This window comes from Carettochelys insculpta, chromosome 3 (genome assembly GCF_033958435.1).
Source record: "Carettochelys insculpta isolate YL-2023 chromosome 3, ASM3395843v1, whole genome shotgun sequence".
NCBI classification, from domain to species: Eukaryota; Metazoa; Chordata; order Testudines; family Carettochelyidae; genus Carettochelys; species Carettochelys insculpta.
In genome coordinates this window covers 26,196,752-26,219,044 of record NC_134139.1, presented here as the reverse complement: position 1 = coordinate 26,219,044, position 22,293 = coordinate 26,196,752, and the positions used below count along the sequence as shown (strand labels likewise).

At 48.7% G+C, this 22,293-nt stretch overlaps 1 protein-coding gene across 7 annotated transcripts in view; it reads right to left on the bottom strand.

The window, feature by feature from the left end:
- CCDC88A (coiled-coil domain containing 88A) overlaps positions 1 to 22,293 on the bottom strand; it is a 274,165-nt gene that overhangs the window by 196,642 nt on the left and 55,230 nt on the right. For all 7 annotated transcript variants that reach the window (XM_074989496.1, XM_074989497.1, XM_074989499.1 and 4 more), the window contains exons 4-6: positions 15,817 to 15,886; positions 10,047 to 10,105; positions 6,540 to 6,623 (exon numbers count right to left, since the gene is read on the bottom strand). In XM_074989496.1, the coding sequence (XP_074845597.1) occupies positions 6,540 to 6,623; positions 10,047 to 10,105; positions 15,817 to 15,886 (213 nt within the window). The remainder of the gene's footprint in view (positions 1 to 6,539; positions 6,624 to 10,046; positions 10,106 to 15,816; positions 15,887 to 22,293) is intronic.

Here is a 22,293-nt window from a genome sequence, read left to right as displayed (position 1 = left end):
TCTGTGAGCCGGGTGGATTGTTATATGGAAATACGCGTCTTGTAAGTCGAGGGCTGCGAAACAATCTCCATCGTCCAGTGCTGTGAGAATAGAGGCGACTGTGATCATCCGAAAGCATTGTTTGCGCAAGTACCGGTTGAGGCCTCGAAGATCTAAGATGGGCCTCCAGCCTCCTGTTTTCTGCTCTGTGAGGAAGTATCTTGAATAAAACCCTTTCCCTTGGAGTTGCTCCGGCACTCTTTCCACTGCCCCTATAAGCATAAGATGGTCCACCTCCTGCTTGAGTCTCGCTTCGTGGGAGGTGTCCTTGCGATGGGGCCTGGGTGGAGGTCGTGGCGGTGGGAGCGACTGGAAGGGGATCGCGTAACCCGTGGCTATGATCTCCAGTACCCATTTGTCTGTGGTGATCTTTTGCCACTGGGCGTAGAACGGTCGGAGGTGATGATGGAACATTAGCTTTGGATGACATTGCGCGATGGTAGTAACAGAGCAGCCCTCGATCTGTCCGTCAAACTTGTTGCCTTTGGGCCTCCCCCGAGGATGCACGGCTTTGCCGGGAACGTCCCCTGGGAGTTCTATACTGTTGGTGCTGTTGATGCCGCCCTTGTTCGTAGCCCCTTTGTTACTGAGCACGCTGGGGTTGATTCAGGTATCATCTTTGCTGAGGGTAATACTTTTTCTTCCTGTATGGAGGGGTATAAATCCCCAAGTTTCTGAGAGTGGCCTTTGAGTCTTTACTGGAATGAAAGACCGAATCAGTTGATTCAGCAAACAACTTCTGCGTGTCAAAGGGGAGATCGACAATCTTCGCCTGCAGATCCCTCGGGATACCCCATGTCTGAAGCCAGGATTCCCTGCGCATGACCACTGCCATAGCCGTTGAGCATGCTGCCGTATCTGCTACGTCCAGGGAGATCTGAACTCCCGTCCTCAAGGCTGCGTAGCCTTCCTGCACGATGGCCTTCAGCACCGGCTTCTTATCCTCTGGAAGCGAGTCCATGAGAGAAGTCAGTCTGGAGTAATTGTCAAAATTATGGTTCGCTAGGTGTGCTGCATAATTTGCTATTCTCAACAGTAGGGTAGAGGAGGAGTAGACCTTTCTGCCAAATAGCTCTAGCTTCTTGGCATCTTTGTCCGTTCCCCCTGCCTTGTACTGGGAAGTTTTCGACCTCTGTTGAGACGATTCCACCACCAGTGAATTTGGTTGTGGGTGACTAAACAGGAACTCCATGCCCTTCGCCAGGACGAAGTATTTCTTATCCGCTCTCTTGTTTATAGGTGGAGCGGACGCTGGGGTCTGCCATATCGTGGTAGCGGACGCCATAATTGCTTCGTCGAGTGGAATAGCTATTTTAGAAGAGGCCAGAGGTCTCAGGTTTTTTGAGGAGCTTATGGTGCTTCTCCTGCACCTCTGCTGTTTGGATGCCTTGCGTTTGGATGCTCTTGGAACTGTTTGAGATCGTCCAGGGGGTGGACATCCCCTGGGGCCGTAGCCTCGTCGGGGGAGGACAGAGAGGAACCACTGGGGTAAGCCTCCCTTGAGCCCTCGGGGTCCTGTTGACGATGATACATCCTCTCGCTGGAGGCTTGCGAGGGAAAATCTTGGGGTTCCAGAACCAACTCCCCCTGAGATAGCTGCGTTTCCGTCCCCGTCCGTGACTGCCCTCGGGGATAGTGAACCGTCTGGGGGGACCTGTCCCTGGGGGTGTGCTGTCTATGCTCAGCGTGATAGGGGCGACCATGGCAACGCGGGCACGGTTCCTGGGATGGAGACCTGGACCACTCTCGAGGCGCATATCCCCGGAGTCTGGGGGAGCGAGATCGTCTGGGTGATTGAGACAGTGGTGAAACTGATTTGTGGTAGTACTCCAGGGGGTCAAATCCCAGAAAAGGCAAGGGTGGCCCGAGCCATGGTGACGCTAGCTGGAGGAACGGGGAGGGAGGCTCAGGGTAGACTGAGGGAGACCCCTGCCTCCTTGTTGGAGTTCGCAGCATAAGGGGAGGGCTTAGAGAGAGCAGCCCTGCAGCCCTGTCTGGAGAAGGGCTGCGGTGCCGGGTTTTCTCTGCTGCCTTTCCCCTCCCCTGTGGGGCTAACTCCGCCCCTTTCCACGCCAGGGATCTCGGCCCTGCTGTCGACGCCGCGCTCGGCATGCTTAACTGCGGTGCCGCGTGGGTGGTCTCCCCCGGCGCCCGCAGGCCGCGTGCCTGCGAGCCCTGCACCGTCGGCACCCCGGGGGTCCGTGCCGCTAGCTGCGGTGCCGCCGGTTCCGGCGCTTGCCTGGCCGCCGCTCTGACCGTGGTGCGGGCCGGCTGTTTAATCATCAGAGGCTCAGCCTCTGCCACGCGCGCTTCCACGCTGCCACTTGTTTGTAATTGCGGCTGGGGGCTATGTGCTGCACCTGTCTCGCTCGCTGTGGCTGCCGGCAGGGATTGGGTTGGAGAGAGCTTCCTCCGTTTTTGCACTGATGGGGTGAGGGACGCCGCCTTCCTTTTATGGGGCCCTGTGGGTCCCTCTTGTTGAGGCCGCTCCAGCACGTCTGGCTGGAAGGCCTTATCAAAAAGCAGCATTTTTAGCCACATTTCTCTGTCCTTCCTGGCTCTGGCCATGAGCTTTGTGCAGAAGGAGCATTTCTGGGTGACGTGAGATTCCCCCAGGCACCTAATACATTGACTGTGCCCATCGGAGGCCGGCATAGCTTCACGGCATGACTCACACTTCTTGAGTCCTGAAGAGGACATTGCGGTGAGTCTTTGAGTTGTTAATAGGGTACTTAGCACCTTCTCTGTGCTTGTTCCCCTCTCTCGGACCCAGCCTGCCACGGCAGGAGGCCTAATGGCCTTACGTCCCCGGGCCTCCGCTGCTCCTCTGGTTACTAAGGCTTTCTGCCTATGCTGTTATATACTTTTTTTTTTTTTTTTTTTGCAATAAGAGAAAACAACAAGCTAACTGAAAGACTGAAAAGACTGAAAAGAAACTCTAAAAACACTAAGAACATTAAATACGCTGACTCTGGCCGCAGCCTGAGCGGATTCCGTCTGCAGCCGATGGCGGTTAAGAAGGAACTGGCGGGGACCGGATTGCGCACGTGGCCGGGAGCGCGCAAGGGAGCGGTGTGCGCCGGCGCATGCGCGGTCCAGCAGAAACTGCTGGAAAGATCCGATCTGAGGTGCCGGGGCGAGCCTGACACCTATCGTGGAGCACCCACGGGGACACTTGAGGAAGAAGCTAATGTTCAGGAGGTGGGATATGAGCCTTGCACTGATTGAAGCACTGCTCTCCCAAAGGCCACATCATCTCTCTACCCTGATGGGTGTTTGTACAGAATTCTGCAAAAGTGAGGCTAGAGAATCACATCACCGTGCTGCAGATTTCTTAAGTGGGGATTTGAGCCAAGAAAGGCAGATGATGACACTTTCACCCTGGCACAGTGTGTTGAGAGTGACGGAGTACACCCTTGAATGTTACCCAAGATGAAATACACTGAGATGACACAGTCTGTCCCTTCATTTTATCAGCCACCACTATGATAGCCGGGGCGATTTGAATGGCTTAGCTTTGTTGATATAAAAGGCCCATCTTCGGCTCACTGGAGATAAAACACAGCTTAGGATAAAAAAAGGGAAGGAAAATATCCTGCTTCATGTGGAATTGGGAGACTGCTTTCAGTAGCAAGGCCTGATGGGGTTGGAGCTGCACTTTGTCATTACAGAAAACTGTATAGGGGTGTTTCAATGTCAGCGCCCTGAGCTCCAATACCCTCATGGCAGGAGTTACAATTACAAGGAATGTCATCTAAAAGGATAGGTAGTGAAGCACATGGCAAGTGACTCGGATGGTGGCTCCATGAATTTAGACAGGACAAAGTTCAGGTCCCCAAGGGACAGAATGACCTGCGGACGTGAGGGCAAAAATTCTATCAAGGCCCTTTAACAACATTATGGCAGCTAAATGTACTCTTATAGAGGAGATGGAAAGCCCTTGCTGTTTGAGGTGGAACAGTCTAGAATCAAGGGTACTGGGAGCTGAGTCAGGGCCAAACTGTCTTGTGTGGCCAGAACAAAAATCTCTTCCACTTAGCGAGGTAGTTAGCTCTCATGGAGTGTTTCCTATTGCCCAGGAGGACTTGCCTAACCTGGTTTGAGAAGGAGAACTCCAAGGTGTTTAGCCATGGAGCTTCCACACTGTGAGGTGCAGACACTTGACGTCTGAGTGGTATAAATGGCTGTGGTATGGTGGAGAAGGTCAGGGAAGAGTGTAAGGAGGACTGGGGTCTTCACAGACATGTCCAGCAGAGAGGTGTACCAATGATGGCGGGTCAAGGACAGGACTGTGAGAATGACCTGGACTCAGTCCCATCTGATTTTGAGACACACCTTGTGGATGAGTGATATGGGCAGAAAATCATAAAGGAGATGTTTCTCCCCAGTAGAAGACGAATGGATTCATGCAGGAGCCTGGGCTGAGATTCTGGATCAAGCAGAACTGCTGGCACTTTCTGTTGTGCCATTTTATAAAGAAGTCTACCTGGGCAAGCTTCCACCTCTGGAACATCGCCTGAATGTCATGCAGCCAGAGACCACTCATGTGTATGAGAAGACCAATAGGCTGTTGGCTAACTCATTTTCTACTTCTAAGAGGTAAGAAGCCAAAAGGTGTATCAAATGTTCTACACAGAAGTCCCATAGCCTCAGGGATTCTTCACACAGCACAGGAGCCTGCACCCCCTTGTTTGTTGATAAAGAACATTGTTGTTGTGTTGTCCATCAATCCCAAACAAATCACATTTATTTCTGATTAAGTTTATGCACATCAGATCTATGGACTTGTTAAAAGTACTGACTGCTGTTGATCTCTGTCAGCCTTGGTGCTGTACTGAGATGGTCTTCGTGCTAAAGATACCAAGTGAGATGGAAATAGCTTATGTCACTTTTGGGAACTTCCCGCTCTCCTTTTAGATGACTTGTAAAATGGGTGAGCAGTCTGTCTCATCAATCTACAATGTTATATGTATTGAGAAATGAAGAAGACTCACAGCTGGAGATCTCTGGTCCAGGTGCTCTCTCCTCCAGCAACATCCTTTGTCCTGCCAGACGAGGGATGTTTCCAGATGAGAGAATGCTGGATGAGGAACTTTCAACCTGTACTGAAGTCCTCCGATCAGCAGTGCAAGGATTCAAGCACACCTACCATGGACCACCCACAAGGCCATTATTGAAAGAAGAAACAGAATTTGTGTAGTGTGGAGAACAGAAATCTTGGGGGCACATGATAATCTTCAAACACAAAAAAGGTTGTCATAAAGAGGAGGCTGATAACTTGTTCTCCTTATCCAGTAAGGACAGGACAAACAGTAATTGTCATTAATGCAACCTCCCTCCACGAGCTGAAAATTAAGCCCATTAAAGAGCAGACATCTGGAGAAGCTTCCTAACTGTAAGAATTATTAAGCTCTAGGACAAATTACCTTTGGGACTTCTGTCATTGGAGGCTTTTAAGAACAGCAAGGGTAGCCAAACTTACTGACCCTCTGAGCCATGTATCAATTGTCAGAAGTCGAGAGCTCGGGCTGGAACCCTGAGAATCCCTTCCTTGCTACCATAAGTGATGTGTGGGGTAGGCACATGAGGTCACACACTCTCCCCTCCATCCCAGTTTTTGCCAAGATTTTTTGACTTAGTCAAATGGTGCTGCTGGGCCCCATCCTTAAATGACAGCTGCCGGAGCTGGCAAGTTGCAAGCTGCAGCCATGGGGAGAGGCAGAAGCAAACAGGAAGAGCTGATGCTTTTGCTTTTGGTCTGTCCACAGACCTAAAGCACCAACCTCTCTCTGCAGTTTCCAGTTGTTTGCCACAATCTCTCCACATGTAGCTAACACTTGGGAGCCACGGGACTGCTGAGGGTAAGAGGTAGGGCATGCCTGAGAGGCAAGACTCAAACAGTTGGGAGTGTCAAGACTTTAAATCATGCTGCCCAACCTCAGCATGCACCAGTCATCTCTCACAGAAGCCCGTAGCCCCAACACCCTACCGGAAGACTAAAGCCCTGAGCTTCATCTCATCCCACTCTGGCAGACAGAGAATCAGGGGTGGGGGAGGGTCACAGGGTACTCCATGAACTGAATATTAATTGTAAAAAAACCCAGCATGTGGCCCACAAGCCAAAGTGTGCCACTCTGGATTAGACAAATACTTGCCAGGAATGCTCTAGACAGTTCTTACTCCTACCTCAATGCAGGGGACTAGACTAAATCATCATCAAGATCTCATCCAATCCATCTATGATGGAAAAGTACTTTTAAGAGTGAAATAAGTGTTTTTATTCAAGTACCAACTTTAATAAGAATAGTGATTTATTCTCATTCTTAAAAAAAAAAAGCCTTCTCAATTAATGTTCCTGAATGCAATCCTTTAATGCTAATGTCAAACAGATTTGCCCAGTTTTTGACTAAATAAAATAAATTTTCTCTCCTTAGTTTAGTATTCCAGAATAGCAAACATGAAAGTCACTTGCATATCAGGTTGTATAAAAATAAAAATACCTCCTGAATGTGGGCAGCTACAGCAGCTCTTGTATCAAAATCTAAACTTTGGATTCTTTCAATGAATTCTTCTTTTTTCTGGCACTAAAAGAAATACATTAACCACAATTATTTTTCACATCTCCTTGGCATATTCCGAGAGTTGAAAACTGAAAATAATACTGTATAGCTGTTTTAAAAAATACAGAGCAATAGTTTTCACCTGTCCAATACCCTCACTGGGCTAGTAAAGACCACATGCAATTATAGCACATTATTCTAGTTTATGCTTGAATTTTGATATAAGTGAACAGACAGAATATCCACTTTGAAAAGAAACAATGGGTTGAGCTTCTTAAAACTGTGCTATTTCTTGCTCACCTTCTATGATGATATTTACCTCATAATATATTTCATGTCTTTTTTTTAGTACTCAAATATCCAACATACTGAGCAAATCTCCCTAAACTGCTTACTACATTATTCAACTGAAACCAGCTGTACAGTATACTCTACTTTTTCAACTAAATTTTAGCTACTCAAGAATAGTATACTAAGAAAAATATAGTATACTTTTTAAAAACACCCAGTTTTCACACATAAACTGGTCACTAGTTTAACAAACTACAGAGGATGGAATTGTTAATTAAACTTGATTGTAGCAATTTAATGATATTATACACCTGTCTCTGCAAAAAGACTTACACACCGCTCTAGCTTTCCACAGACAAGCAGTCTCACTGATGTTAAATGATCATTTTCAGATCAGGAGACATGAATTGCATGATGATGTTTTCAAATAATTTAATTTTCACTAGGGCAGCACAGATTTAATTCAATCTGACTGAGGGAATCAGCAAAACAGAGGAAAGGTTGAAATGCACACAAGAAAAGTCCAACCAACCATTTTCATACAGGTCAGCAGGCATACAAGTAGTTGTTACATCAGGGCCATAATAAGTAAATGTCATTCTGCTGAGCCCCCTTAAGCTAAATTCAATGTACACTAGCCTTTTGGTATAATAAACATAAAATTGAACTACAGAGCACCATCATATAATACATGTCTCCTAATCTGAAAAATGCCTATCTCAGCTTCACCTTGAAACTACAATATTTGTACCAGATAATTAACTAACACTAATTTAGTTCAGCTTTACCTTTGCAAATCAGGTCAGACTTTTAAACCCTGGTCATTGTTTATGCAACTACAAATAACTGTGATGCAAATTTAGCATTTGCAGCAATGATAAATTAAAAATTTAGGGCTCCAGTCCTGATTTGGGGGTTACAATGCCAAAATGGAGGTTTGTTCACAGGCAGGGTGAAAAGCTGGGCCTTATTTCTTAAGATATCAAAACAAACATCAAGTGACTGTTATTCTCTGAAAATGTATAATTCCATTTCTATTATATCTTAAATATATAACAGAATTTCACCTACATCTTATTTTGCTCATTACATTATACTTTGCCAGTCAATGTCCACAACATCCACACCAGCTGAGTAAACCCAGACCTCTCCTGTAATTCTAATGAGCATTTTAAAGGTCAGTTTCATTTCCATTGTTTATTTAAGGCCACACTATGAACACCTTTCAGGGGGTTCTTGTTATAAGTCACTTCACTATAAATCGTTCCGCATAAGCGTCATTAAGTAATTCTGGAAAGCAGATGTATTATAAATCACATTGATCCGCACTTATGTTTTTTAGGGGCCAATGGACCAAAATCCAGGAACACAGAGGAGCTCTGTGGTGGCCGGATGGCAGACGCTGTAATGCAAGGACCCTGGAAGTGAGCCGTGAAGTCATGGGAGATAGGCAGGGAGTTGTAGGGAGCTAGCAGATAGCTGAGAGAGCAGTGGGAAGCCAGTAGGGAGCTGCAGGGAGCCAACCAGAGCCAGAGAGGAGCTGGTGGAGAGCTGGCCAGGACCTGCAGGGAGCTGGAGGAGAGCCCGTGGGGACTGGTGAGAAGCCATAGGGAGCTGGCAAGAAACGAGCAGGAAGCCACAGGGAACTGGCAAGAAGGTGCAGGAAGCCTCCAGGAGCTGTGGGAAGCTGCAAGGAACTGCCGGGAACTGGCAGAGAGCCAGGGAGAGTCAGCAGGGACCCAGCGGAAAAATGTGGGGAGGCACAAGGAGCCACGGGAAGCTGGCGGGGAGCCAGTAGGAACTGGCACAGAGATAGTGAGGAGCCACGGGGAACTGGCAGGAAGCTGCGGGGAGTTGGTGGGTAGTCAGCAGGGAGCTGCAGGGAGCAACGGGGGAGCCAGCGGGGAGCTGCAGGGAGCTGGCAAGAAGCTGCCAGGGAGCTGTTGGGGACTGGGAGGAGAGCTGGCGTATCTTTGATTATTTATTTACCTTATTATTTATTTATTATTTTCCTATTTATTTATTTATTTATTGATATTCCATTTCTCTTTATTGTTTTTTGTGGGTTATAGGCACGTATCTCAAGCTGATTCATTACTCCTTATAGATATTAATTCACTTTTACAAGTCATTTCACTGTAAGTTGCATCATTTAGGAACATAAGCTGGACTTATAATGAGGACCCCCGTATTCCCACAAGTGACCAATTACTCATGTAAGCAACCCCACTGAAGTCAAGTAGATAAATTCATGGACAACAGGTCCATCAACAGTTATTAGCAAGGATTGCCCGGAATGATCTCCCTAGCCTCTGTCTGCCAGAAGCTGGGAATGGGAGACAGGGAATGGATCTCCTGCTGATTATTTGTTCTTTTCGTTCCTTCTGAAGCACCTGGCATTGGCTACTGCCAGAAGATGGGAGCAGACGGACCTCTGGTCTGATCCTGTATGACTGTTTTTTATGTTGTGCTCTGATGGGATTACTTGTTCAAGTACATATCAATGGGACTAAAGTGTTCACAATTTGACACTAAGATTGTTAAAGATAAAAATCTTATAATTTGCATTAGAAATTTTGACTATAAGGAATCCATCAAAGAGTTCAATTTTTTAGTTTGACTTGAAATAAAATCAAAGACAGATTCAAATATTTTCTTTTAAAATATTTAATAGTACTATTTTTGCTACAGTAATATAATTATTTTGTAGTTTGAACCACCCTCTTAAATCAATTACATTAAAGGAGAAAATAAAATGCACACCTTACTTCAGAATAACAAGAAAATTGAATAAAACAAATTAACATTAACAAAATCATGAGAAATGATCAATATTAAAGTTACTCCAGCAATAACTCATTCCCATTGTTTGTGTGTCATACTGTACATTTCAATTTTTCTTACTAAATATGGACCTTAATAAATTAAGACCAAGATACCTTGTTATTTATTTATGCCATAAAATATACAGAATGTGAAAAGTCACTACTTTAATATTGTTAAAGCAATGTTATAATTATTGGAATTTCTTAATTTGAGTTCATGCCTAATTTTAAAACAACTTAGAGGGATGGGTAGGAGAGAGGATATGTTTGCACCAGGAAACAAACACTAAATTAAATATATTTAATATAATAAACAATCATGTAAACTTACCTGAACTGCACAGCCAAGTAAGAGTAAAAGTAGTTTTTTAATTTCTTCAGTGCCTGGCTCTAAAATGAAATAAATTATTATAGGTGCAAGTAACTGTTCAGATATTGTTTCAAATCTGATCTTTCTTTATGAAAAACACTTTTTTACTGAATTTCACATTTTATTTATAACTATTATTTTATACAACTTTTTGGTCTAGTTCAGAATAAAAAAAGATGAGGAAATAAATCTCAAAGCTTTCAGTTCCTTGTTCCTTTTGGTTTTTTTCTCAAAAGTAGCTTTTAGCACATACACATACTTTATTACTCACAAGTAGTTGCCAAAATAAGAGTAGGTTACTTAACTTATAACTGGAGGTCCTTTGAGATACATGGTTCCTATCTGGGTTCCAGACAGGACGGTCCATGTGCACCATGTGCCAAAGCCAGAGCTATTTGTAGTAACGTCTGTTGACCCACACAGAGGCGTTGTGTAGCCAAGGCTATGTGGCTCAACACCACTACAGGTCTCCCTCCAGCATGCAATGGAGTTCCCAGCAGAGGAGATGGAAGGTGGGTATTGGGATATAACTAAGGACCACATGCCTCAAAGAGTTTTCAATTACAGTAAGTAACCTCCCTTTGAGTGTTTCTCCCTATATGGCTTCCAGACATGGGTGAGTTAAGAAAAGTGATCAGCATGGAGAGTGATGCAAGGAGTCACAAGAAGTTACAGTCTGCAGGATGGTGCATAGCTGACAACTGTATCCACCACAGCTGCCTCAGCAATTGCATAGTGATTGGTTTAGGTGTGGATAAAGGTCCACGTGTCCACCTTACAAATGTCCTGTGATAGCATGTCCACAAGGAAGGAAAACATGGCACCAAATGTTCATTTGTTGACACCCAGAGGCACAGGCATAGCATTCCTCAACAAAATGGTAGGTCCATTTAGAGAGGCATTAGAAAGAGAAGGCACAGCCTGGTGTTCAGCAATGGCAAAGAAAAGCCTAGGTGAGGTATGGAAGACAATGCACTGGTGGCAAAAGATGGAACTGGCAGAAACTTACAGAATGCAGCATTTTCACAGTGGGAACAATGTGGAGTTTGGTGTAGATGACAAAGGCAGATCCACTGGTTAAGGTGCAATGCAGAGGCCACCTTGGGGAAAAATTCTGGATGCAGTGCAAGGAGACTGTCACTGTGGAAGGCCGTAAAGGGTGGGTCGGCCATCATCATTGCCAACTCACTAATCAGTCTCACTGAGGTGATGACTACAAAGATAATCTTCACAGAGTGGTGGGTGGGTGAGTGAGCAGATCCAAAGAGGGGACAGAATTCTATATCAATGGGAAGGTATTAGGTAGGCCAGGCAGAAAGAAGGTGTGAATGATTGGATGAATGAAGATTAAGGAGCTGTCCATGGGGGAAGGAGGGCACTCAGTACTGCCATGAGGACACATATGAAGCAGTGAGGAAGGTCCAACATCTTTAGGTGGACAAATCACTCCAGCATGATGGTAATGAAAATAAAAGTCAAGAGGGTAGCACTGGCAGCAAAGCCAGGAAGTGACACGTTACCAGTTTTCTTGGTAGCATGCTCTGCCTGTCTGCTGAGTGTGAACATTGTCGGGATATGTGGGGTTAAATAAAAGTCTGGATAGTAGTTCTATACCAATAGGGAGAAGGCAGGGGCAGACCCTGGCCCTAACAATTTATAGATGTGCTTTGCTAACTCTTTCCCAGGCCACAAACAAGACAAGCCACAACTGCACGTAGAAGGTAACTTCAGAAAGGTGTTATCTTCTTTCTCCTCCCTCCTTCCTATCTGCGTAACTAATGTGTTAAAGGACATAGCCCTTGTTAACTGCTGACCCAGAGAGTTTGTGCTATAAAAAAGACAGTTACCTATTTCCATAACTGGCATTCTCTGAGATTTGTTGCTCATTTCCATTCAACATAGGTGTGCATGCTCAACACATGCACACTTGTCAAGACATTTTTCCTCAGCAGTACCCATAGGGGAGATTACTCCAGCACCCCTGCGGAGTGGGGTGTGTATGCCATGCTATATAGTGCGCCTCCAGCACCCTCCCTCCTTAGTTCTGTTTTCCCAGAAACTCTGACAGAGGAGAGCATGGTGGGAGGCTAAACGGACACAAGCAACACATCTAAAAGAACACAAGTTACGGAAACAGACAACTGTCTTTTCTTCTTCGAGTGCTTGCTCATGTGCACTCAACATAGATCACTGCAAGCAGTGTCTGTAGAGGCGGGAGGAGTTTCTTTAAGATTGCAATACAGCCCTCCCAAAGCTTGCATCCTCCCTTGCCTGCTGCATCATGGCACAGTGGAATGTAAACATGTGGATGGAAGACCACATTGCTGCATTGCAGATATCCTGTATCGGGATGTGGGCAAAGAAGACTGCAGAAAAGGCCTGAGCCCTGGCGAAGTGGGCCCTAATTAGAGTCAGGGGCTGAATTCATGCTAACTCATAGCAAGTGTGGATGCAAGTAGTACTCCACTTCGAAATCCTCCGATAGAACACCAGAAGGCCTTTAACTTGTTCCACATAAGCTACAGAGAGTTGGGGGGATTTGCAGAAAGGCTTGGTCCGCTCCAGATACAGACAAGGGTCCTCTGAATGTCCAGGGCATGAAGACAATTCTCCTCATTGGTTTTTCTGTGTGTTGAGGTAGAAAAACAAGGAGGAAGATGACCTGATTATCATAAAAACTGAGCACACAGTTCCAAGCACCATCAATGGTGGCAAGAAGAAACTGAGGAGGGAGTGGACTGGAGGTGTTGCAGATAGCACAGTATATGCATGCCACTCCAGGGAGCATGTGAGCCAGCTCCCTTACGGGTACTGCTGAGGAAAAATCTTCTGGCACCAGTGCATGTGGCGAGCATACACACCCAAGCTGAATGGATGTGAGCAAGCAGTTGAAGAAAAACTGCATGCTTCATCCAAAAGTGCTGTAAACAGTAAACAGGAGTGGGTACAATAAAATTCATCATATGGTTATTAACACTCATGGTATAGGCATTTATTACTAAATAAGGGTTTAGAGGGAGTTGTAATAGGTAAGTGTATTACTACTAATTTCAATAAAGAATGTACTTATGACTTCTTTGGAGCTCACTCTGAAAGATTTGGGGTCAAGGCTGAATGAGTGTCCGTAATAAAGAAGCCCATTTGGCCCTCTGGGTCCCCCTACTCTTTTTTTTTTATTTCCAATAAGGATGTCATACATGGGTGTGGAACACACTCTGTCTACACACAAATCACAACCAAAATTCAGGACATAAGAAAGAGTGGCCTTGGGCTGAGGTGTCAAAGACAACCCTACACCTGTGTAAAGAGATACAGGAAGAGGGGAAAGCGGATTGGGGAATAAGCAGCGGTGTTGAGGAGATTAGTGAAACAATATTAGTGAGGCCAGGAATGGGCTATGAGAATGACTATTAAACAGTCCTGCTACACCTTGCACAGGACTTTTGGGAACAAGAGAAGGGGAGGGAGGATGTAGCATAGTTTCCAGGTTCAGGCAAGGAGAAGGCTGTCACGCTGTAAGCCTAGCCCAAGGGCTCCTTTGGAGCAGAAGAGGGGAAGTTTGTGGCAGTCACAGAGGTTCTAGTCCAGCATGGTCCACTTGCAAAAGACTGCATGAAGTATGAGGTCATGGAGCTCCCACAAATGATTTACACAGAAGAGCCTGCTGAGTGCATCCACCAGTGAGCTGGTGGTATCTGGGAGACGCACACAATGGAGAGTGTACCTGAACCCATGGCTGAGGGACCAGTTCCAGAGGAGAATGGCTTCTGCCCAGAGGGAGGGGTACAGGGCACTGCCCTTCTTGCGGATACATAAAACTGCTATTTTGTTGTTGGACAACAAATGAATGTGCTAGGCACAGATGAGGAGCAGGAACATGCAACAGGAAAAAGGGCTGGCCCACAATTCTTGTATATTGATGTACATCCACACCTCTTGGGGAGTCCAGAGGACCTGTACTATATAGCCTTCCAAATGAGCACCTCACCCAGCAATGGGGGCACCCAAGGTAAGAATGATAAGGGGAAAGGGAGGAGCAAACAGAATGCTGCTCAAGACTTTGTAGGGGTTGCTACACCATGTGAAGAAAGCCAACAGGGGGAGGAGAAGAGGGAGAGTAGGACTAGCTTGCCCAAGTGATCTAATACCAGACTGAAAATTGACCAGATCCACAGTTATAGGCAGCACAGACGCAGGCAGGCATGAGGTGGAGCAGGCCGCTACATGGCCAAAGAAGGAAAGGCACTGACAGATATGTATACACAGTTTGCAGGGCAGATGCACAATGAGAATTGTAAGAGCAGCAAAACCATCTGTTGGGATGAAGGCTCAGATTGCTAGAGAGTTCAGCTGTGCTCTGATAAATATGAACATATGGGTGGTGACAAGACTTGGCTTGTCTTCACTGATACAGATACCCACACCAGCATGATATGGATCTGTGTTCTCATATCTGAACTATACCATGACATAACCACAGAGACTATGAGAACAAAAGAAACATGTTCACGCTACTCACTATATATAAGAAAGGAGGCAGGAGCATTCCTCATATACTAGAACAGAGGTCAGTGACCTTTCCATAGTGGCGTGCCAAAATTTGACCTTTTGACCTCTTTGCACTGTCCGAGTGCTGGTAATCCTTCTTAAAGTCACTAATACTCCAACTTACAACAGCTTCATTAATAAATAAATTAAGATGCAGAGATCCACTCCTGAGGTGGTGGTTGGCAGCATTAGCTGGTCTTTTGTTAATCCACAGGCAGCATGGCTTCAAGCAAGTTCTCAGCAACATGGGGGGAGGAGATGTGGGCTGAGCTCCCACCTTATATGCCAATAAAAATTGTCTCGCTTGCCACTCTTGGCACCCATGTTAGGGTTTGCTGATCCCTGTACTAGAACTTCAGGAGCTGAAACCCAAGCTTATGTGTACACAGAACCCAGAAGGGAGTCTCCCAGCCAGGTTGACAGATGTGCTAGCAGGCTTGCATCAGTGTGCTAAAAACAGTTGTGGAGGTAACACTTTGTATTTGCAGCTGGAGTTCCAGCTCTGGTACCTTGCCCCTTGGCTTTAGAGATTGTGCTGCAATTTCAAAGCACTGTCTAAACAGCTATTTTCAGAATGTTAGAATGAACCCTGCTACACCAAATCTGTCAGCTGTAGCTGAGAGACTTGTTCCATGAGCTATGTGCATATACCCTGAGATGCCTATAAGAATATAGAAGCACTAATGAAGATTAGAAAAGATAAAGTCACAAATGAGTGCAGGCACAGTACCCAGGAAAAAAGGGATAGATTACAAATATGGCTGTAGATGATTTACGCAGAATGCAGGCAAAGGAAAGTTCAAGGTCAAGGATAACATCAAGGTTACCAACAGTAGATTTGTTAAGTGATGTAACAGATAGTGCTGTTTGAAATGGTTTCTGCTGCCCGAGAAGTAATTCCTCCTGTCATGCACTGAAGCATGGCATGGAAAAGAGTGAAAAAACACTAACAGCTTAATATAAATCCATATATCAGCCTGTATCTGAAGGTTCTGTTTATTTGTTTAATATTTTCTTTTTGTCCATGGTTGACATTTGGATCTGAGCAGAAGCAATGACACTCATCATCCTGTAGTCAAGTGTTGCTAAAATTTTCATTAACCCCTCTGATGCGGCTCATTTCTACCTGCCCTACATTTTCAATGGGCTAACTACATTTTTAACAACATAAAATAAAACTTACCAGAAAAAGGATTTTTGCCAATTATTAAGACATTTGGCAATGACATCATGACCAACTGCTGCAAAGTCTCCTGTGAAAACCAATAAAATTAATGTTTTAATTCATGAGTAAGTCAAACATCATATGCTAATCACACTTATACCAAAGTTAGTTAAATAGGAGTAGCTTCAAAATAACATCTAAATTCAAACTCATTCACTCATACCGTATATTTAACTATTTGGGCTTTGTAAAAACCTTAAAACTTTGCATCAATCTACTATATATTTGTCTGTTTGTCTGTACAAGAACTTATTTTATCAAACTTGAAGCAAGGTTTGGTTGTGCCAGGAAAATGGGATGTGCCGCAACTGGGATTACTTCTCATAAAACCATAAAAAGAGAGACAGAATCATGAGGGAGATGAAAGGTTCTGTCTGGGGATGTGCTCCCACCAGGGAAAATGCAGTTTGCTGCATTCCACACTCTAGCTGGGGAGCAGAGGGGCCAGACAAACCTAGATCTGCCTCTGCCAGGGAACACGCACCTGTCCACAGGCTGTGCCAGATGGAGCTGTAGCAGCCGTGAAGAAGCACTTCTCACCTTGCCTCAAGCTGCTGCAGTGATAGAGGGTTGAAGTAATCCTCACTCTCTGGGGCAGCTTGCATACTGAACTCAATCCCAATCGCACCACAAAGCAATGATTTAAATGAAACATGTGCATTTTCATTTCATTTTCCGAAAAAACAAAAATTGAGCTAAGGACCTGAGCAATGCTGAGTAAATCTGTTAGTGTTATCTAAGCTTTGTTGCCTCTCTGATAGCTGCAGAATTTGAATAACTGGACAGTGAAAGATCATCCTAATATACTAAAATCACTTAGTTGCACAGAGTCAACATACAGATCCTAAGCCAGCTGTAGATCCTGAATCAGAGGTAAAATACAGACCAAAAATACAAATAAATAAATAAATAAAGCCTTTTAAATTAATGTTTACAGTCCGATTACTAGACTATTGATAAATCTTTTTATTCCCTTTATACTTTATTGACTTAAACTGTATGAAAAGGAAAATTAAATATTGGTCATAGAATCACAGAATACCAGAACTGAAGGGACCCTCGAGACATCATCTCATCCAGTCCACTGCACCCATGATAGGACCAAATACCATCTATGCCATCCCTGACATGTGTTTGCTCTTAAATATCTCCAATAATGGAGATTCCAGATCTCCCTAGGCAATTTATTTCAGTACTTAACTATCCTCCAGTAAGTTTTCCCTATTGCCCAACCCAAACCTCTCTTGTTGCAATTAAACCCATTGATTCCTGTCCTATTAGAGGCTAAGAATAATCATCTTTACCCTCCTTCTTGAAGCAACCTTTCAGACACCTGAAAACTGCTATGTCTCCTATCAGTCTTCTCTTTTCTAGACTAACCAAACCAAATTCTTTCACTCTTCCCTCATGGGGCATATTTTCTAGACCTTCAGTAACTTGTGCTGCCTTTCTCTGGAACACCTCCAACTATTCACATCTTTCCTGAAATGTGGTGCCCAGAACTGAACACAATAATCCAGCTGAGGTATAATCACCATAGAGTGGAGCAGAACAATTACTTCTTGTGTCTTGCCCATAAGACTCCTGTTAATAAATCCCAGAATAATGTTGGCTTTTTTGTAATGATATCACACTGATGAGTAATACTTTGCTTGTAGTTCAGTATGGCTACGTCTGCACGTGCACGCTACATCAAAATAGGCTATTTCGATGAATAACGTCTACATGTCCTCCAGGGCTGGCAATGTCGACGTTGAACGTCGACGTTGTGCAGCACCACATCGAAATAGGCGCTGCGAGGGAACGTCTACACACCAAAGTAGCACACATCGAAATAAGGGTGCCAGGAAAAGCTGCAGACAGGGTCACGGGGCGGACTAGCGCTTCCAGAGCAACAGCTAGCAGCTCCCTTAAAGGGCCCCTCCCAGAAACACGCAGCCTGCACAGCACGCGGTCAGCAGAGCCATAGGCACGCACATCTCTAACGACGCAGTCATGGACCCCCAGCAGCAGCCGCCAGAGGTCGACACAGCTGCCCCTGTAGGAGCAGTGCTCACCCTGCTCGATGCAATGCAGGAGGCAGCTGAGCACATCCTTGCCACAGAGGAGGAGCTGCTCGCAGGGGAGAAGGACGCAACCCCCAACCCTGCAGCACCCCGCCCACGCCCCCCCCCCCGGCTCATACGCCGCCGGCTGTGGAGCTACCCCACCAGCACCGACTGGTGGGAGCGGCTGGTGCTCGGAGAGTGGGACGACAACCGCTGGCTCAGGAACTTTCGCATGAGCTGGCAGACATTTCTGGAGCTATGCCAGTGGCTCACCCCCACACTGAGGCACCAGGACACCGCCATGCGGCGTGCCCTCACTGTGGAGAAATGGGTCGGCATCGCTGTCTGGAAGCTGGTCACTCCAGACAGCTACCGATCCGTGGCCCAGCAGTTTGGCATCGGCAAAGCCACCGTCGGGGCTGTCCTCATGGAGGTAAGAGGACCCACGGGGGGAGGGGGAGGCAGCCCTGGCAGGGGAGGGAGGACCTGGCAGGGGAGGGCCACACACACCCTGCACACCCCTCATTGGCGCTCTCCCATGTGCTTCCCCTGCAGGTTGTCCACGCCGTCAACACCCTGCTCCTCCACAGGCTCGTGAGGCTTGGGGACCCAGATGCCGCCATCGCGGGCTTTGCCACTCTGGGCATCCCCAATTGCTTCGGGGCTCTGGATGGGACCCACATCCCCATCCACACCCCAGAACACAGTGGAGGACGCTACTTAAACCGGAAGGGCTACCACTCAGTGGTCCTCCAGGCCTTGGTGGACAGCCAAGGCCGTTTCCTGGACATTTATGTGGGCTGGCCTGGCAGCACCCACGACGCCTGGATATTCCGGAACTCGGGCCTGTGCCGCCGGCTGGAGGCAGGACCTACATCCCCCAGCGGGAGATCCCTGTGGGGGACACCACCATGCCCCTCTGCGTCATCGCAGATGCGGCATACCCCCTCCGGCCCTGGCTCATGCACCTTTCTTGAAAAGAAATAAAACCAGACATTTGTTTATGGAACCAAATCTCTGTAGAGAACTCTCATTATTATTAATCTCTTAACTAACTACTATGTACAGGCCGGATAAATATTACATATATTACAACTCCAATAAGATGAAAGAAAAAAAGGGGAAGACAAGGAAGGGGAGAACTATGTACATGGGGGGGCAGGTATCAGCATCCATAACAACAAAATATAACAACAGGAGTCTAATAGAAACTATTTACAAACACAAACATACAACTGAGGGGAACATATACAAAGGGGGGGGGGCACGTCCTGGGCCCCACACGCCCTAATGTCCAGTGCTGGGGGTGGGCGGCCGCGACCCGCGCCTCGGCCTCAGCCCTTGCCAGGGCTGGCTGGGGGCCGGGTGGACCGGGAGATACGGCCGGCGGGTGTCAGCTGGCCCCAGGTCCCCCTCGGCGGAAGGGCCCTCGGTGGCGGTGCGACAGCGGGTGGAGCGGCGGGTGAAGCAGGCAGGACGGGCAGAGCAGCGGCCAGCGCAGCATGGGGGGCCACGTAGTCAGCTATGCGCTCGAACGTTTGCATGAAGGCCCCCCATTCCTCCTGGCACAAGGCCAGCGCCCGCTCCTGCAGCAGGAGGCGCCGCTCGTCCACCCGAAGCCACTGCTCGGAGACCTCCAGCTGCCGACAGAGGATCGCCAGCAGCTGGGGGTCCGTCGCCGTCCAGGAGGGCAGCTGGCTCCGCCGTTGTCCCTGCCGTGGGGCTGGTCAGTGCTCCGCCGAGGGGCTGGCCTGGAGTGATGGCCCCAGTGGGCTCTCCGGGACCACTGACACCTTGCCAGCGCTCTCCAGTCTTTCCGATGGTGCAGCTGCGGAAGACAGGGGAGGAAGAAGAGGGGAGACAGCCGTTAGTGCGGGCCCCGAGCTGTGGCCCTTGTCCCCCCACCCCTCTGCTGCAGGTTCCCCACCCCCGTCCCCAGGAGATGGTGCTGCTGCTGTGGCTGCTAGGTGTCCCACCCACTCCCCCCGGGGGAGCCTAGATTCTGCTCCCCCCACCCCCAGGGATGGGGCATGGCACTGTCGTGCTGTGGGGGCAGGGGCTGATGCACTCCTGTGAAGGACATGCCACTGCTGTCCTTGGGGACATGGTCATCTGGGCATGTGGAGGGCCCTGGTCATGTCTCTTGTCCCCGCCCCTCAACCCCAGGGGTGCGCACCGGGGGGGTACATACCTGATGGTCCACTCCCATAGTCGGGGGACACCCGATGGGTGGACGCCCGGCTGGAGCTCCTGGATGGCAGGACGATCTGGAGCCCCCCATCACTCGAGGAGGACTCCCCCTCCTCCTCCTCCGGTGCCCCAGGGGTGGGCTCCTGGGGGGGCCCCCGGGGTGCGGGGCTTACCTCCGGGCCGGACTCCGACTCCAGGGCCTCGTTGGCTGAGGTATCAAGAGTGGCCGGAGGGAAGGAGGTGTGCCGGGGGCCCAAGATGTCCCTAAGCTCCCTGTAAAAGGGGCAAGTGACGGGGGTGGCTCCAGATCGGCCAGCCGCATCCCGGGCCCGGGTGTAATCCTACTGCAGCTCCTTCACTTTACTCCGGACATGATCCAGAGTGCAGGCAGGGTGACCCCGGGCAGCCAGGCCCTCGGCCAGCCGAGCGAACGCATCTGCATTCCGCCTCTTGCTCCCCATTACCTGGAGCACCTCCTCCTCACTCCAGAGCCCTAGCAGGTCCTGAAGCTCGGCCTCCGTCCAGGAGGGGCCCCGCTGCCGCTTCCCCCCCGGCTGCTGGGCTGGGAGCCCTGGCTCCCCTTGGGGGGGGTCCCCTGGGGGCGCTTGGGGGGCAGCCATCACGGCGTGTGGGGGCGTGTGGGCGCGGAGAAGCGTACAGGCCGGCCTCGTAGCTGTGCTGCCGCCTGCACGCTCTCTCAGCTTCCTGCACAGGAAGGCAGGGGGCAGGGACCTTTAAGGGGCCGCTGCACGCGGCGACCATCGAGCTTAGGGGCTGGAGAGAGCGTCTCTCAACCCCTCAGCTGATAGCCGCCATGACGGACCCCGCTATTTCAATGTTGCGGGACATGCAACGACTACACGTCCCTACTTCGACGTTGAACGTTGAAGTAGGGTGCTATTCCCATCCCCTCATGGGGTTAGCGACTTCGACGTCTCGCCGCCTGTGATGGGGTTCAGGGGTCCCCCTGCACTGCACCCCGCCCGCTGGCAGGAGAGACTCTCACTCAGCAGGTACAACAGCAGGTTTATTAGGCAACAAATGTCCAGTTTCTCACAGAAGCAACAGCATAGCAGCCAGAGACAGTCCTTCCAACCTGTCCTGGGGAGAGGACCCCAAGGGGTGCCCCTCTGGGGTGTAGCTTTCCCCCTCCTCAGCCTGGCTGCCTTCCAGCTCTCCCTTCTCCTCGCCTCTCTAACTGCCGCCCCCGATTCAAAACCCAGCTCAGCTCCTCCCTGCTCTTTGTTCAGGCAGAGGTGTTATCTGCCAGTTGTAGCCCCAGGGTCATCCTTAGCCACTGGGAGCTGCTGCTTGCCTCGGACATCCAGCCTGACTCACACATGCACCCCCCCCACTCCATCACATCTCTCCCCCCTTCCAGACCGCACTGAGCGGGGTCACTTAGCCAGTGACCTGGGGAAGTTCGGGGCCCTCCCTGCGTGACAGGGCATCGGCTATGGTGTTGTTGTTCCCCTTCACGTGGACCACCTCCATGTCGTAGTCCTGCAGGAGCAGACTCCACCGCAGGAGCTTGGCGTTGGCCCCTTTCATGTGATGCAGCCAGGTCAGGGGTGAGTGATCGGTGTACACGGTGAAACGCCGTCCAAACAGGTACGGCTGCAGCTTCCCCAGCGCCCACACCATGGCCAGACATTCCTTCTCTATGGCCGCGTAGCTCTGCTCCCGGGGCAGCAGCTTCTTACTCAGGTACACGATGGGGTGTTTCTCCCCTTTGTCAGTCACCTGCATTAGCACCGCCCCCAGCCCCACGTCCGAGGCATCGGTGAACACCAGGAAGGGCTTGTTGAAGTCGGGATTTGCCAGCACTGGGGCCCTGACCAGAGCCTCCTTCAGCGCGCAGAGGGCCTCTTGGCACTGCTCGGTCCAGACCACCTTGTCAGGCTTTCCCTTTTTACACAGCTCCGTGAGGGGGGCTGCGATGGAGCTAAAGTGGGGCACAAACCTCCGGTAGTACCCCGCCATCCCAATGAAGGCCTGGACCTGCTTCTTAGTCTGGGGTGTTGGCCAATCTCTGACAGCCTCCACTTTAGCTGGCTCTGGCTTTAAGCAGCCGCTGCCCACCTTGTGGCCCAGGTAGGTCACCTCAGCCATTCCCACCTTGCACTTCCCTGCCTTGATAGTCAGCCCGGCCTTCTGGAGTCGGTCCAGCACCTGCTTGAGCTGGGACACATGGTCC